We start from the raw sequence: 18264 nt of genomic DNA on the forward strand, positions 1-18264 counted from the left end.
ACATCCCCCCTTCATCATCCCCTTATCATCCCGCACATCCCCCCTTCATCATCCCCTTATCATCCCACACATCCCCCCTTTATCATCCCCTTATCATCCCACACATCCCCCCTTCATCATCCCCTTATCATCCCGCACATCCCCCCTTTATCATCCCCTTATCATCCCACACATCCCCCCTTCATCATCCCCTTATCATCCCGCACATCCCCCCTTCATCATCCCCTTATCATCCCACACATCCCCCCTTCATCATCCCCTTGTCATCATCCCACACATCCCCCCTTCATCATCCCCTTGTCATCATCCCACACATCCCCCCTTTATCATCCCCTTATCATCCCACACATCCCCCCTTCATCATCCCCTTATCATCCCGCACATCCCCCCTTCATCATCCCCTTGTCATCATCCCACACATCCCCCCTTTATCATCCCCTTATCATCCCACACATCCCCCCTTCATCATCCCCTTATCATCCCGCACATCCCCCCTTCATCATCCCCTTATCATCCCACACATCCCCCCTTCATCATCCCCTTGTAATCATCCAACACCCCCCCTTCATCATCCCCACCCCCCTTCATCATCCTCTTCTCATCATTCGCCCTCAGTGGTCTTCAACCTGCGGACCTCCAGAGGTTTCAAAACTACAACTCCCAGCAAGCCCGGGCAGCCATCGGCTGTCCGGGCTTGCTGGGAGTTGTAGTTTTGAAACCTCCGGAGGTCCGCAGGTTGAAGACCACTGCGGCCTTCAACATCATCCAGCCCCCTCTCACCCCCTTTAGTTCTGAGTACTCACCTCCGCTCGGCGCTGGTCCGGTCCTGCAGGGCTGTCCGGAGAGGAGGTGGTCCGGTGAGGAGGTGGTCCGGGCTGCTATCTTCACCGGGGGCGCCTCTTCTCCGCGCTTCCGGCCCGGAATAGAGGCGTTGCCTTGACAATGACGCAGGAGTACGTTGGCAATGAACGCACCTCTGCGTCGTTGTCACGGCAACGTGACTATTCTGAGGCCGGGCCCGAAGCGCTTAGAAGAGGCCTCCCCGGTGAAGATAGCAGCCCGGAACCACTATCCCACCGGACCACCTCCTCACCGGACAGTCCTGCAGGACCGGACCAGCGCCGAGCGGAGGTGAGTATTCAGAACTAAAGGGGGTGAGAGGGGGCTGGATGATGTTGAAGGCCGCAGTGGTCTTCAACCTGCGGACCTCCGGAGGTTTCAAAACTACAACTCCCAGCAAGCCCGGACAGCCGATGGCTGCCCGGGCTTACTGGGAGATGTAGTTTTGAAACCTCTGGAAGTCCGCAGGTTGAAGACTACTGCGGGTGGGGGGAGTTCACTCGAGTATAAGCCGAGGGGGGTGTTTTCAGCACGAAAAATCGTGCTGAAAAACTCGGCTTATACTCGAGTATATACGGTATGTAAAAATTTTACGAAAGAAAAAAAAAAGAAAAAGAAACCTCGGCACTCAGGATTTTCTTTGAATAATCCTCTGTGTTTTATTCACATGTAAATCACAATGTGACACAATGCTTCTAGTCAATTTACTAATTATTTGTGATTTCTTCACACGCCCCCTCCAATAGATTTGCACTGAGGGGGTGTGGTTTGACATCTCGAGGGGGGTGGCGTGACATCTCGAAGGGTGTGGTGTGACATCTCGAGGGGCGTGGCGTGACATCACGACCCCACAGCCCGCACCCAGCGTTTGGAACAAAATGTTCTGAACACTGGGGCAGTGGAGTACCCCGTTAAGTATGTGAGAAATACACAACAAACAAATAGCATACTATTGGATTTGTGTGTGTCTGCACAAAATACGGCCAATTGGGCAAATATTTTGCCCAAAAATTACTATCCACTGCATCTGCCAAAAAAGTAGACCCACTCTAAGAAAGTGTGGTAGATGAAAAGTCACAAAAAAAAAAAACCCGCAACCATATTCACTACGCAATAAATGCAACTTATAAACACAAAAACAAGTGTAAAGAAAATAATAAAATTCCCCCCATTTTGCTTCTCAGATAACAGGCATTTTCAATCATAATGTATTCCTCTAAATGGCTTTACTGTAACAATTGTGTTAATTATTTTACTGTATTATTTGGCAATAAAAAAATAAAAAAAGTTAATTAAAAAAGGCTGCTTCACTGCCTGAATTCTTTGGTATTTATGAAGATGTGATTTGTGGATAAAAACGTTTCCCATATTCTGGTTATTATGACTTCTTCCGTGTGTGAATTCTCTGATGTTCAACAAGATGTGATTTCTGAGTAAAGCATTTGCCACATTCTGAGCATGAATATGGCTTCTCCCCGGTGTGAGTTCTATGATGTAGAACGAGACGTGATTTCACAGCAAAACATTTCCCACATTCTTGGCATGAAAATGGCTTCTCTCCTGTGTGAATTCTATGATGTTCAACAAGCTTTCTTTTCTCCAAAAAACATTTTCCACATTCTGAGCATGAAAATGGCTTCTCGCCTGTGTGAATTTTTTGATGGCGAATAAAAGCTGTTCTCTCTCTAAAACATTTTCCACATTCTGAGCATAAAAATGGCTTTTCTCCTGTGTGAGTTTTTTGATGTTCAACAAGCTTTGATTTCAGATAAAAACATTTCCCACATTCTGAGCATGGAAATGGTTTCTCCCCTGTGTGCGTTCTATGATGTTCAACAAGCTTTCCTTTCTCCAAAAAACATTTTCCACATTCTAAGCATGAAAATGGCTTCTCGCCTGTGTGAATTCTTTGATGGCGAATCAAATCTGTTCTCTCCCTGAAACATTTTTCGCATTCTGAGCATGAAAATGGCTTCTCTCCTGTGTGAGTTTTTTGATGTTTAACAAGAGCTGATTTTGGATTAAAACATTTGCCACATTCTAAGCATGGAAATGGCTTTTCTCCTGTGTGAATCCTCTCATGGTCAAGAAGATTTTTTCTTATAGAAAAACATTTCCCACATTCTTGACACGAAAATGGCTTTTCTCCTGTGTGAGTTTTTTGATGTTCAACAAGGTGTGATTTTACAGTAAAACATTTCCCACATTCTTGGCATGAAAAAGGCTTCTCTCCTGTGTGAACTCTCAGATGTGCAACAAGCCTTAATTTCAAAGTAAAACATTCCCCACATTGAGAACATGAAAATGGCTTCTCCCCAGTGTGAATTTCTTGATGGCGAATAAGATTTACTTTCTGCCTATAACATTTCCCACATTCTTGGCATGAAAATGGCTTCTCCCCTGTGTGAATCCTCTGATGGTCAACAAGATATGATTTCATAGTAAAACATTCCCCACATTCTTGACATGGAAATGCCTTCTCCCCAGTGTGAATTCTCTGATGTTGAACAAGATGTGATTTCATAGTAAAACGTTTCCCACATTCTTGACATGAAAATGGCTTCCCCCCTGTGTGAGTTCTCACATGTCTATCAAGCTGTGATTTGAAAATAAAACATTTCCCACATTCTTGGCATGAAAATTGCTTCTCCTCTGTGTGAATTCTCTGTGTATCTTGTGTGATATCATCATCTGCTTTATAATCTGAAGATATAAGATTCTCCTCTGATCTCCTGGTACAAGAATCTGCCAAGGATATAACAGTTTATGTTATTTATCAGTAATAGAACCTTAAACATTATGCACACATGTACAGTCAGTCACATGTACAGTCAGTCACATGTACAGTCAGTCACATGTACAGTCAGTCACATGTACAGTCAGTCAAATGTACAGTCAGTCACATGTACAATTAGTGCTGAATTATTCCATTATTTGACATCATAGAACATTCTCACCATCTGATCTAATAATCTTCTCTCTCCCCCATCTCCTGCAGTAAGACTGAGATCGCAGTGATCATTTTTTCTTTTTTTTTCTTCTCGCCTTCTTAAAACCACCACTCATACCCATTCACAGACCAATACGAGGGCTTGTATTTTGCAAGACCAATTGTACTTTGTACTGACACCCTTCATGTTACCATAAAGCGTACTGGAAAATTGAAAAATATGTAATTTTGGATGCTTTAGTTTTTACAATACATTGGTCCCTCAACATACGATGGTAATCCGTTCCAAATGGACCATCGATTGTAGAAACCATCGCGTGTTGAGGGATCAGTGCAATGTAAAGTATAGTACAGTGGTCTACAACCTGCGGACCTCCAGATATTGCAAAACTACAACACCCAGCATGCCCGGACAGCCGTTGGCTGTCCGGGCATGCTGGGTGTTGTCGTTTTGCAACATCTGGAGGTCCGCAGGTTGTAGACCACTGTTAGAGGAAGTTGTACTCACTGTTAGAGGAAGTTGTACCGTCACCGCTGCCCTGGATGTCGCCGTCCATAGCTGTCGCCGCGTCCCCTAGGTGTCCCCGACGCTCCGGCAAGGCATCTGCTTCCCCGGCATCCGTGCTCTCCATCGCCGCCATCACGTTGCTACGCACGCCGCTCCTATTGGAAGACGGGACGGCGTGCGCAGCGACGTGATTATGTCGATGGAGAGCGCCGACGATGCAGGGGATCCCAAAGAGGACGCGCCGGAGCCCCGAGGACAGGTAAGTGATCGTCAGCGGACCACATGGGGCACCGTAAATGGCTATCCGGTGGCAGCTGAAGCAGTCTGCGCTGCCGGATAGCCATTTATACGATGGCCCCGACATAAAAAAGCATCGTATGTTGATGCTGCCTTCAATATGACCTCTGAGAGGCCATCGCATGTTGAAATTATCGTATGTCAGGGCCATCGTAGGTCGAGGGGTCACTGTACTTTTTTTTATTCTATGTGTCAGTCCAATTTCATCTATGACTTTAATCTTATCGACCCATAGAATAAAGAGAACGTCAACTTTACTCTAAAGTACAATGTAAAAACTAAAGCATCCAAAACATTTTTTCATTTTACTACTGTTAGGATTAGCTACTGTTAGTAGTTGTTATTTAGTCTAGGATGTGCACAGGAGCTGAACCATCTATAAGTCTGCAGCTGTTGCTTATATTTCAGCAAATCTTCTATCTCATTCTTTCTTCTATATATAATTGGCATTAATAGCTCATTTGTCCAAAAATTGTGAAAATACGTTTTCCTCATCAGCAATGTCACATTTTTACCCATATTTTATTTAGTTTTAGGCTGAATAGGAAATGTATAGAATAAAAAGTAACAGCAGATGGACACCAATTTTTTGAATTTTTTAGAAATTCCCTTTGAAACTGACTAAATAACATCTGTGACTCCTCTCTGCATTTAATGGTTACTACTCACCTGGACAATAACCTGTAGGAATGTCCTCTTTATACTGTTCATCACTGCTCACATCTGTCTCCTCTTCTTCCTTTATGTCTGTAGTATTAATATAGTTCAGATCTTTCCCTGTAGGAATGTCCTTCATATACTGCTCATGACCGCTCACATCTGTCTCTTCTTCTTTTACCCTTATGTTTGTAGCATTAATATAGATCAGATCGTTCCTTGTAGGAATGTCCTCTTTATACTGCTGATTGCCCCTCACATTTGTCTCTTCTTCTTTTACCCTTTTGTCTGGAGTATTAATAGAGTTAAGATCTTTCCCTGTAGGAATGTCCTTTTTATACTGCTCATCACCACTCACATCTGTCTCTTCTTCTTCCTTTATGTCTGTAGCATAGATAAGATCTTTCCCTGAAGGAATGTCCTTCATATACTGCTCATCACTGCTCACATCTGTCTCTTCTTCTTTCTTTATGTCTGTAGTATTAATATAGTTCAGATCTTTCCCTGTAGGAATGTCCTCCATATACTGCTCATCACCACTCACATCTGCCTTTTCTTCTTTCGTTATGTCTGTAGCAAAAATAGAGTTCAGATCTTTCCCTGTGGGAATGTCCTCCTTATACTGCTCATCACTGCTCACATCTGTCTCTTCTTCCTTTATGTCTGTAGCATTAATATGGAGCAGATCTTTCCCTGCAGGAATGTCCTCCTTATACTGCTCATCACTGATTACATCTGTCTCTTCTTCTTTTACCATTCTGTCTGGAGCATTAATATAGATCAGATCATTCCCTTGATTCAAAAGCTGTAAAAGAAATATTGTAAAAGTCATCAGACAGTAAAGTCACCTGGAATATTTTTAGGGTGAAAAAAAATTATAAAAGCACGGCTGTCTTTTGGGTAATGTATCAGAATAATCTACTTTATGTGGGAGTGTACATAAGGAGTAGCATTTTTTCAAGCCATTATATACTGTACCTTATATATTGCATGTTTCACCAGGTTTCTGCTCAATCTTAAATTTTTAGTTGTCTCTAAGCTGGTGGGTGCACCCTAGCCTCTATGATGTCTTACACTGGATACACAGACAAGAGGATCCTGTTCTTCTGTCTCTTTATAGTACACACTAAAAATCAGCAGTAGCATGGAGAACATTATATAGAAGTAGTGAGCAGGCTACGGCTAGGCTCTTTTAATAATGTGGGTGTATCTGATTAGGTCTGTGTGACTTTTCTGTCTTAACTTTAGACCAGTGTTTCCCAACCAGGGTGCCTGGCTACCCAGACATGCTGGAAGTTGTAGTTTTGCAAAACCTGGAGGCACCCTGGTTGGGAAACACTGCTTTAGATAGCTGACTTAGAATGCCTTTCTCTGTACGCACATGCACCAAGAGATTCATTAGTCTTCCTCCCTAACGGAGGTCCTTTTCCTTAATATTCCTTTGTAAAAACTGAACAGAAGTATTCATTTAGACAGTTAGCTAGCCCATTTTAAATTACATTTTATTATCATAATGCCCAAAAATGACATAACAGGAGGTGTTATCTCAGCCTTATAGCTGCAGGTCTCCTAGAACAAGGGTTCTCAACCAGAGGTAAGCGTACCCCAAGGGGTACGCCAGGAGTTATGCAGGGATACAGCATTTCGCTGACAAATACCGGCCATGCATTGGCCAGTATTTGTCATCGCAGAGCGGGGATTGGACACCACAGTCACCGCGGCAGCTCCCTACAGTGTACCGTGAGCTGCAGTGGCTGCCGGGCCTGATGTGTGACATCCCTGACGATGTGCGGAGCCAGAAGGACAGCGCAGAAGGACGTCACTCGTCAGTGCGGCCCTCTGACTCCCGCCGAACGGCATAGACAAAGGCCTGGTAAGCATGTTAAACTAAGTGTAACACCGCAATATGGGAGGGTGTTATTGTATGTATCTCATATATTGGCCTAGGGGGATCGGAGAGGAGAATAATGGCACAATGGGATTAATATGGAGGGGGGGGGGATAATGGCAAAAGGGGATCAGAGGGAGGGGGGAATAATGGCACACGGGGATTCATATGGAGGGGGGTAATCCTTATCCCCCCTTCTCAATCTTGATCCCCTTATCCGATTATAGCAAAAGGGGATCAGAGGGAGGGGGGAATAATGACACAAGGGGATTATAGTATCGCATTATAAAGGTAAGCACATGCCATTATGAAATTAAGTACTTTTATTACTTATTTTGTCCACGGGTACGCCTCGCATGTAAGTTCTGCACAAACTTAAGCGCGAGGGGTACCAACGGACATACTTTCACCCTTTGGGGGTACAGTTGCGAAAAAGGTTGAGAACCACTGTCCTAGAAGCTGGAAATTAAGATGATGGATCAATAACAACCTCAGGACCCTCGTACTTATGTATATCCGGCATGGCTAGAAAGGCTTCAGGTTGTGTCAGTGGAGGAGATCAGAAAGAAGTCAGATCGGAAAAGGGACAAATTCCTTCGTGATAAAAGAGATTACGACACAGACGCAGTGTTCACTTGGAGAAATCAAAAACCCGCAGGGTTTAATCAAAAAGGGAGAAGGAGAAAATTTCTAAAGAAAAAACAGAAGTCCTGACTATTGGACCACAGACTCTGATACGAGTGCATCGGATGAAGCCAACAAGGAAACAACTAGGGATCAAAAGTCGAAAGATAAAAAAGATGAAGCCCCTTTAGGAGAAAGATTAGGAGGGGGAAGCATAAGAGGAGGAATGAACAGATACCAACAGAAGCGAAAGACAGTGTCGTGGCAGGAGTAACTAGTACAGACAATATCATCAATATCGGAAGTCATTGCCGTCTTGTCCAAGGGTCTTAATTATGGACGGCATGAGGGGTTCGACATCCCCCAGTTTGAAGTCGACCTCTTCAAAGCAGTCAGGAAAATAAATCTGCATAAAATATTTAACAATAAGGAAGATTCGATCTTTCGTTAACAAAAAGAAAGTCACCAATATGCATAGGCCTATTAGGTTTTAGTGTAGATTCAGGTCTTGATGAAAGGGAATCCCATGATGTGAGGATATTGGCTGCGTTAGCTGCAGACTCTTCATTCGTAGAAAGTAAAGAGATATATACAACTAAATTCTCAGGGGGAAAGCCGTCAACTTTTAACCCCCAGTATGCCCAGGCACTCCATTAGATCTCTTCACTACTGCAGTGCTTAGCGATACGAGATGCTTAGTTCATCCAGAGAAAGAGAAAAATCTCAACACAGAAGAGAAAAAGGCCTTTGATTGGGTCAGTAACCAACCTCACTTAACCCCTTAAGGACGCAGCCCTTTTTCACCTTAAGGACGCAGCCCTTTTTCACAATTCTGACCATCGTCACTTTACGCATTAATAACTCTAAAACGCTTTTACCGAATATTCTGATTCTGATATTTTTTCGTGACATATTCTACTTTATATTGGTGGTAAATTTTCGTTGTTACCTGCATCCTTTTTTGGTGAAAAATCCCAAAATATCATGAACATTTTGAAAATTTTGCATTTTTCTAACTTTGAAGCTCTCTGCTTGTAAGGAAAATGGATATTCCCAATAATTTTTTTTTTTTTCACAAACACAATATGTCCGCTTTATGTTGGCATCATAAAATGAACATATTTTTACTTTTTGAAAAAATTAGTGGGCTTCAAAGTAGAGCAGCAATTTTCAAAAATTTCATGAAAATTGCAAAATCTGAAGGCACAGATGTTACAGAACTACAACTCCCAGCATGCCTGGGCAGTCTTGGCATGCTGAGAGTTGTAGTTTGGCAACATCTGGAGGGTTACCGTTTGGGCACCACTGTAACAGTGGTCTCCAAACTGTGACCCTCCAGATGTTGCAAAACTACAACTCCCAGCATGCCCAGCCTTTGGCTGTCTGGGCATGCTGGGAGTTGCAGTTTGGCACCTAGTGGGCAACAGAAAATATCGCTTACTGCCCCTTCCTTCCCCCCCCCCCACCATTGTTTCCCTACCTGCGCCGTGATCTCCGCTGTCTACAGCGACGATCGACGGTCCCCACTGCATCTTGTCCTCAGGTACCGGCCTCCATCTTCTCCCCCCGTTCTGCCCGACATCCAGGGGTGGGCAGAATGGGGGGTTACCATGGCAACCCACTGTCCTGCGCTGCTTTTGGTCAGAATCAGTTCTGGCCAATGGCAGGGGATAGGAGGAGATCGCAGCACTGTGACCTCGCTCCTATCCCTCAGGATGATTGGGGCTGTCACTGACAGCTCCAATCCTCCCTATTTTCCGGGTGATCAGGTCACCAAAGACCCGATCAGCCTGGAATAGCAGAAAATTGCATGTCTGAATTGACATGCGATTTTCTGTGATCGCCGACATCCCCCCTCGGCGATGTGCCGGGATGCCTCGACGATGTGCCGGGATGCCTGCTTTATGATTCCAGCAGGCATCCCGGTCCGGTCCCCAACCGGCTAGTGGCGGGGACCGGAATTCCCACGGGCGTATGCATATGCCCTACGTCCTTAAGGACTCGGGATAAAGGGCGTATGCATACACCCTATGTCCTGAAGAGGTTAAAGAGGGAATTCCATGCAAAAACATCTTATCCCCTATCCAAAGGATTGTCTGATCGCGGGGGGCCGCCTTGATCTCCCTGCAGCACCTGCATTCTATGCTGGGCTGCGTCTCCAGGACTGGGTTTCCAGGACTGGGGACGTGACGTCACGCTACACCCCCTCCATTCATGTCTTTGGGAGGCCGTCACGCCCCCTCCCATAGACATGAATTGAGGGGGGTGTGACGTGAAGTCAGGGAATGCAGGTGCTGCAGTGAGATCGCGGGGGGGGGGTCTCAGCAGCGGGCCCCCTACGATCAGACATCTTATCCTCTATCCTTTGGCCCCCACAGTGCTTCTATATATGTCCCCCCCCCCGCAGCGCATTTATATATGATAGCACTGTGGGGGAAACATACATAAATGCGCTGCGGAGGGAACATATATAAATGCGATGCGCGGGGGGGGGGGGGGGACACAGATATAAATGTGCTGCGGGGGGGTAAGATATTTAGAAGCGCTGTGGGTCCAGACATATAACCCTCCCTGCGATTCTATATATCTTTCCCCACCGCAGCGCTTCTATTTGAAATCCCCGCCAGGAGCCCTGAATGGCTCCTCAGTACCGGCCATTCAGGGCTCCCGGCGGGGAATTTAAAAATGAAAGTAAAATACATTGTACATTGCAGGGGAGCACAGCATGCCACCCTCCCCCTGTTTAATAACTTCGAATCGCATTGGGTCTCAGAAGTGAGATCCGATGCAATCATTCCCTCAGCTCCTGTACTACAACCCCCATCATGGAACAGAGTCTGTTCCATGATGGGGATTGTAGTACAAACACTAATTTAGTGCTTTTAATTTTCATTCTGATTCTGAGATTGTTTTTTGTGACATTCTACTTTATGTTAGTGGTAAAATTTTGTCGATACTTGCATCATTTCTTGGTGAAAAATTCCAAAATTTTATGAAAATTTTGCCTTTTTTTTACTTTGAAACTCTCTGCTTATAAGGAAAATGGACAACCCAGTTTTTGAATTTTTACAAGGGCTAAAGGGAGAAAAATCTTCCTAAAATGTGTAACCCAATTTCTCTCGAGTAAGGAAATACCTCATATGTGTATGTCAAGTGTTCTGTGGGTGCACTAGAGGGCTCAGAAGGGAAGGAGCGACAATGGGATTTTGGAGAGTGAGTTTTTCTGAAATGGTTTTTGGAGGGTAAGTCACATTTAGGAAGCCCCTATGGTGCCAGAACAGCAAGAAAACCCCACATGGCATACTATTTTGGAAACTACACCCCTCAGCGAACGTAACAAGGGGTACAGTGAGCCTTAACACCCCACAGGTGTTTGACGACTTTTCGTTAAATTTGGACGTGTAAATTAATTTTTTTCCCACTAAAATGCATTTTTTTCCCCAAAAAATTTTACATTTTTACAAGGAGTAATAGGAGAAAATGTCCCTAAAATGTGTAACACCATCCCTTCTGAGTTTGAAAATACCCCATGTGTGGACGTCAAGTGCACTGCGGGCGCACTACAATGCTCAGAAGAGGAGTCACATTTGGCTTTTGGAAAGAAAATTTTGCTGAAATGGTTTTTGGGGGGCATGTCAGATTTAGGAAGCCCCTATGGTGCCAGAACAGCAAGAAAGAAAAAAAAAACCACAAGGCATACTATTTTGGAAATTACACCCCTCAAGGAATGTAACAAGGGGTATAGTGAGCCTTAACACCCCACAGGTGTTTGACGACTTTTAGTTAAAGTTGGATGTGTAAATTAAAAAAAAAATTTCACTAGAATGCTGGTTTTCCCCCAAATTTTACATTTCTACAAGGGGTAATAGGAGAAAATGCCCCCCAAAATTTGTAACCCCATTTCTTCTGAGTATGGAAATACCCCATGTGTGGACGTCAAGTGCTCTGCTGGTGCACTACAATGCTCAGAAGAGGAGGAGCGCCATTGAGCTTTTAGAGAGTGAATTTGGTTGGAATAGAGGTCAGGGGCCTTGTGCATTTACAAAGCTCCTTGTGGTTCCAGAACAGTGGACCCCCCACATGTGACCCCATTTTGGAAACTACACCCCTCACGGAATTTAATAAGGGGTTCAGTGAGTATTTACACCCCACTGGCATTTGACAGATCTTTGGAACAGTGGGCTGTGCAAATGAAAAATAAAATTTTTCATTTTCACAGACCACTGTTCCAAAAATCTGTCAGACACCTGTGGGGCCTAAATGCTCACTATAGCCTTTATTACATTACATGAGGGGTGTAGCTTCCAAAATGGGGTCACATGTGGGTATTTATTTTTTTGCGTTTATGTCAGAACCGCTATAAAATCAGCCACCCCTGCGCAAATCACCAATTTAGGCCTCAAATGTACATGGTGCGCTCTCACTCCTGAGCCTTGTTGTGCGTCCGCAGAGCATTTTGCGCCCACATATGGGGTATTTCTGTACTCAAGAGAAATTGCATTACAAATTTTGGGGGACTTTTTTTCCTTTTACCTCTTGTGAAAATAAAAAGTATGGGGCAACACCAGAATGTTAGTGTAAAAAAAAATTCTTTTTTTTTACACTAACCAGCTGATGTAGACCCCAACTTTTCATTTTCATAAGGGGTAAAAGGAGAAAAAGGCCCCCAAAATTTGTCGTGCAATTTCTCCCGAGTACAGAAATACCCCATATGTGGCCCTAAACTGTTTCCTTGAAATACGACAGGGCTCTGAAATGAGAGAGCGCCATGCGCATTTGAGGACTAAAATAGGGATTGCATAGGGGTGGACATAGGGGTATTCCATGTGAAGTGATTCCGTGATTCCCAAACAGGGTGCCTCCAGCTGTTGCTAAACTCCCAGCATGCCTGGACAGTCAGTGGCTGTCCAGAAATGCTGGGAGTTGTTGTTTTGCAACAGCTGGAGGCTCCGTTTTGGAAACACTGCCGTACAATACGTTTTTCATTTTTATTGGGAGGGGGGGGGGGGGGGGACAGTGTAAGGGGGTGTATATGTAGTGTTTTACTCTTTATTATGTGTTAGTGTAGTGTTTTTAGGGTACATTCACACTGGCGCAGGTTTACAGTGAGTTTACCGCTAGGAGTTTGCACTGCAGCAGAAAATTTGCCGCAGCTCAAACTTGAAGCAGGAAACTTACTGTACTGTACCTGTGTGAATGTACCCTGTACGTTCACATGGGGGGGCGGGGGGGGGGGGGGCAAACCTCCAGCTGTTTCAAAACTACAACTCCGCTTTAGTAATATTTATATAACTGTGTTATATTTGTTATGTATTGTTCCTTGGCCACGTGGTTTTCTTTGGCCAATCTTTCCTTTGTTGTAAATTTCTCAAAAAAAGAAATCCAATAAAAATTATTTCAACCAAAACTACAACTCCCAGCATGTACTGACAGATCGTGCATGCTGGGAGTTGTACTTTTGCAACAGCTGGAGGCACACTGGTTGGAAAACCTTCAGTAAGTTTCTGTTACCTAACTCAGTATTTTCCAACCAGTGTGCCTCCAGCTGTTGCAAAACTACAACTCCCAGCATGTACTGATCGCAGAAGGGCATGCAGGGAGATGTAGTTATGCAACAGCTGGAGGTACGCAACTACAACTTCCAGCATGCCGAGACAGCTATTTGGGCATGCTGGGATTTGCAGTTTTGCAACATCTGGAGGGCTACAGTTTAGAGACCACTGCACAGTGATCTCCAAACTGTGGACCTCCAGATGTTGAAAAACTACAAATCACAGCATGCCCAGACAGCAAACTGCTGTGTGGGCATGCTGGGAGTTGTAGTTTTGCAAGATCTGGAGGACTACAGTTTATAGATCACTGCAAAGTCATCTCCAAACTGCAACCCTCTAAATCTTGCAAAACTACAAATCCCAGCATGCTCAAACGGCTGTCTGGGAATGCTGGGAGTTGTAGTTTTGCAACATCTGGGGGGGGGAGGCTACAGTTTAGAGAGCATTGTATCGTGGTCTCCAAAGTTTAGCCCCCCACCAGATGTTGCTATGCAACTACTCACCGACTTCCGTAGTCTTCATCAGGGAGCCACACGTCATCGCCGCCCGCCGCAGCCGATCAGGTAAGGGACCTCCACCACCGCCGGTCACGCTACAGTTCCCCCGTTCTGCCCGGAGTACTGTCGGTGGGCAGGACGGGGGAGCCGAACTTTAACCCCTTCGCCCCCGATCTGCTATTGGTCGTCGCGTCTTGATAACTAATAGCAGGCATAGGAGGGGTGGCACCCCTGTCACTTACTCCTATCCCTTCAGGGGGACCGGACACCGGTATAACCCGTATCCGCCGAAAATCGTTGGTCTGAATTGACCGTCTCAGGACCCCCCTGGGCATATGCAAGGGATGACTGCTGATAGGGGACCGGAATTCCCACGGGCGTATCCATACGCCCCACGTCCTTAAGGACTCGGGATGCAGGGCGTATGCATACGCCCTGAGTCCTGAAGAGGTTAATAACGGATGAATACTCATAGTGTGAAAGGAGCCTTAGGAGAAAAGCGGTAGGGAAGACAACGGCCGTGTGAACCTACCCTTAGAAGGTGATGAGGGAAATACAAAAATAAACATTTGTTTCATTAAGGCCAAAACTACCAGCATCATTAACTCCTTGGGGACGAAGGGCGTATGCATAGGCCCTCGCGTCCCGTCACTTAAGGACGGAGGGCGTATCCATACGCCCTCGGCATTTCCGATCACTGCCGCTCGCCGGGCGGTGATCGGACCGGGATGACTGCTGATATCTATCAGCAGGCATCCCGTGGCAATGCCTAGGGGGGTCCTGAGACCCCCCCATATAGGCGATCGCAGCAAATCGCAGGTCAATTCAGACCTGCGATTTGCCGCGATCCGGGCAAATCGGGTCACTGGTGACCCGATCTCCCGGAAAATAAGACTGATCTGAGCTGTCAGAGCCAGCTCCGACCAGCCTAAAGGATAGGAGCGAGGTGGCAATGTTGCCACCCCCTTCTATTCCCTGCCATTGGTCTGTCAGGCTGACCACCAATGGCAGGAGGGGGGCGGGGGGTTACAGTTCATTTCTCCCCACTCTGCGCACCGATCGAAGTCGGTACAGAGCGGGGGGAACACGGGCGGCGAGTGGGGGGACATGGCCCAACTTACCCGGACCGGAGGAGGCAGCGGAGGCGTCGGCATCCCGGAGCAGCGGCGGCAGGCGGAAGAGCGACAGCCAGAAAGTGCGGCGGAGAAGGCTGCAGTGAAGATCGCGATAAGTGATCTTCACTGTGGCCTTCTAAAAGCAGCAAAACTACAACTCCCAGCATGCCCACACAGCCAAAGGCTCTCTGGGCATGCTGGGAGTTGTAGTTTTGCAACATCTGGAGGGTCACAGTTTGGAGACCACTGTGTAGTGGTCTCTAAACTGTGGTCCTCCAGATGTTGCAAAACTACAACTCCCAGCATGCACTGACTGTCTGGGTATGCTGGGAGTTGTAGTTTTGCAACATCTAAAGTGGCACAGTTTGGAGACCACTATATGGTGGTCTCCAAACTGTAGCCCTGCAGATGTTGCAAAACTACAACTCCCAGCATGGCCAGACAGTCAGGGATGCTGGGCGTGTAGTTCTGCAATATCTGGCCCTTCAGCATGCCTGGACAGTCTGGGCATGCTTGGAGTTGTAGTTTTGCAACATCTGGAGGGCTACAGTTTGGAGACCACTGTTCTTCCCCAGTTGTTGCATAACTACAACTCCTAGCATGCCCAGACTGTCCAGGCATACTGGGAGTTGTAGTTCGGCAACATCTGAAGGGCCAGATATTGCAGAACTACATGCCCAGCATCCCTGACTGTACGGGCATGCTGGGAATTGTAGTTTTGCAACAGCTGTAGGCACACTGGTTGGGAAACACTGATCTAGAGTCTGTTTCCTAACTCAGTGATTCCAACCCGTGTGCCTCCAGCTGTTGCAAAACTACAACTCCCAGAGTGCACTGACAGACCGTACATGCTGGGAGTTGTAGTCTTGCAACAGCTGGAGGCACATGGGTTGGAATCACTGAGCTAGAGTCTGTTTTCTAACTCAGTGGTTCTGCACCAGTGTGCCTACAGCTGTTGTAAAACTACAACTCCCAGCATGTACGGTCTGTCAGTGCATTCTGGGAGTTGTCATTTTGCCACAGCTGAAGGTTACAGGGTACATTCACACGGGCGGGTTTACAGTGGGTTTCCTTCAAGGAAACTTACTGTGAACCCCCGCCTGTGTGAATGTACCCTAAAAACACTACACTAACAAATAATAAAAAGTAAAACACTACACATACACCCCTTACACGTCGCCCCCCCCCCCTCCCTCCCAATAAAAATGAAAAACGTCTCATACGGCAGTGTTTCCTAAACGGCGCCTCCAGCTGTGGCAAAACCACAACTCCCAGTGTTGCCAGACATCCATAGACTGTCCTGGCAGGCTGGGAGTCTTGCAACAGCTGGAGGCACCCTGTGGGAGACACTGCTGTAGGGTTTTGGTGGAGACAAGCCCCATCCTTATAACCGGGTCCACCCTTACTGCAAATTCCTTATTCAGGCCTCAAATGCGCATAGCGCTCTCTCACTTCAGAGCCCTGTCGTATTTCAAGGCAACAGTTTAGGGCCACATATGGGGTATCGCCGTACTCGGGAGAAATTGCGTTACAAATTTTGGGGGGATTTTTCTCCCATTACCTTTTGTAGAAATGGTAAATTTGGGGGAAAAAACTGCACTTTAGTGAAAATTTTTTTTTTCCATTTACACATCCGAATTTAACGAAGTCGTCAAACATCTGTGGGGTGTTAAGGCTCACTGGACCCCTTGTTAAGTGCCTTGAGGGGTGTAGTTTCCAAAATAGTATGCCATGTGTTTTTTTTTTGCTGTTCTGGCACCATAGGGGCTTCCTAAATGCAACATGCCCCCCAAAAATCATTTCAGCAAAACTTACTCTCCAAAATCCCATTGTCGCTCCTTCCCTTCTGAGCCCTCTACTGCGCCCGCCGAACACTTTACATCCACATATGAGGTATTTCCTTACTCGAGAGAAATTGGGTTACATATTTTGGGGGGCTTTTTCTCCTTTTACCCCTTGTAAAATTTCAAAAACTGGGTCTACAAGAACATGCGAGTGTAAAAAATTAAGATTTTGAATTTTCTCCTTCACTTTGCTGCTATTCCTGTGAAACACCTAAAGGGTTAACAAACTTACTGAATGTCATTTTGAATACTTTGAGGGGTGCAGTTTTTATAATGGGGGCATTTATGGGGTATTTCTAATAATAAGACCCTTCAAATCCACTTCAAACCTGAACTGGCCCCTAAAAAATTCCGATTTTGAAAATTTTGTGAAAAATTGGAAAATTGCTTCTGAACTTTGAAGCCCAAAAGTAAAAACATCTCAACTTTATGATGCAAACATAAAGTAGACATATTGTATATGTGAATCAAAATATAATTTATTTAAAATGTTCATTTTCCTTACAAGTAGAGAGCTCCAAAGTTAGAAAAATGCTAAATTTTAAATTTTTTCATCTAATTTTGGAATTTTTCACCAAGAAATGATGCAAATATCGCCAAAAATTTACCACTAACATAAAGTAGAATATGTCACGAAAAAACAATCTCGGAATCAGAATGAAAAGTAAAAGCATCCCAGAGTTATTAATGTTTAAAGTGACAGTGGTCAGAATTGCAAAAAATGCTCCCGTCCTTAGGGTTATAATGGGCTCCGTCCCCAAGGAGTTAAAGGGTTAATGGTAACAATGGAGGAATCGCTGCTGTTTACATCCACAAATACAAAATAAATAAAAGTTCTTCAATAATTTCTATGTCCCCCGTAATGACGTCACCGAGAACTGCGACTCCTCCTGATGACATCACAATCCTCATATATATATATATACACTACATACCTCCACCGCAGACTGTACAGAGCCGGGTACTTACCCTGTGCTTACACCACCTGCCATGATGTCACAGTCATGTGATCAGTCACATGGAGAAAGAGGAGGAGGAGGAGTCACATGATCAGGGGCTGCTGCTCTAGGCTCATCTGCTCAGTGTATGCAGGACTCTGCTGTGCTGGTTGTGATCGCTGCTGGATGAGCTGAAGTTATGTGTATGCAGCAGAGCTGTGTGTGTGTGATGTGCGTGGTGCAGAGCTGTGTATGTGTGTGTTATATATGTCTGCAGCAGAGCTGTGTGTAATGTGCATGTAGCTGAGCTGTATGTGTACACAGTAGAGCTGTATATGTGTAATGTGCATGTAGCTGAGCTGTATGTGTACACAGTAGTGCTGTATATGTGTAATGTACATGTAGCTGAGCTGTATGTGTACACAGTAGAGCTGTATATGTGTAATGTACATGTAGCTGAGCTGTATGTGTACACAGTAGAGCTGTATATGTGTAATGTACATGTAGCTGAGCTGTATGTGTACACAGTAGAGCTGTATATGTGTAATGTGCAT

The 18264-nt window shown here is 45.3% G+C and overlaps 2 protein-coding genes across 2 annotated transcripts in view; one reads left to right on the plus strand and one right to left on the minus strand.

Moving 5' to 3' along the window:
- Window positions 1–18264, plus strand: part of LOC130296246 (oocyte zinc finger protein XlCOF7.1-like) — a 224758-nt gene that overhangs the window by 178079 nt on the left and 28415 nt on the right. The window lies entirely within an intron of this gene.
- LOC130296289 (oocyte zinc finger protein XlCOF6-like) lies at window positions 1459–17737 on the minus strand. Its single transcript, XM_056547682.1, has 3 exons — window positions 17708–17737; window positions 5265–6057; window positions 1459–3585 (listed from the first exon to the last, which is right to left on the minus strand). Exons 2-3 carry the CDS (start codon window positions 6007–6009, stop codon window positions 2219–2221), a joined length of 2112 nt encoding a protein of 703 aa, XP_056403657.1. The 5' UTR covers window positions 6010–6057; window positions 17708–17737; the 3' UTR covers window positions 1459–2218.

This window comes from Hyla sarda, chromosome 1 (assembly GCF_029499605.1).
Source record: "Hyla sarda isolate aHylSar1 chromosome 1, aHylSar1.hap1, whole genome shotgun sequence".
Lineage (NCBI taxonomy): Eukaryota > Metazoa > Chordata > Amphibia > Anura > Hylidae > Hyla > Hyla sarda.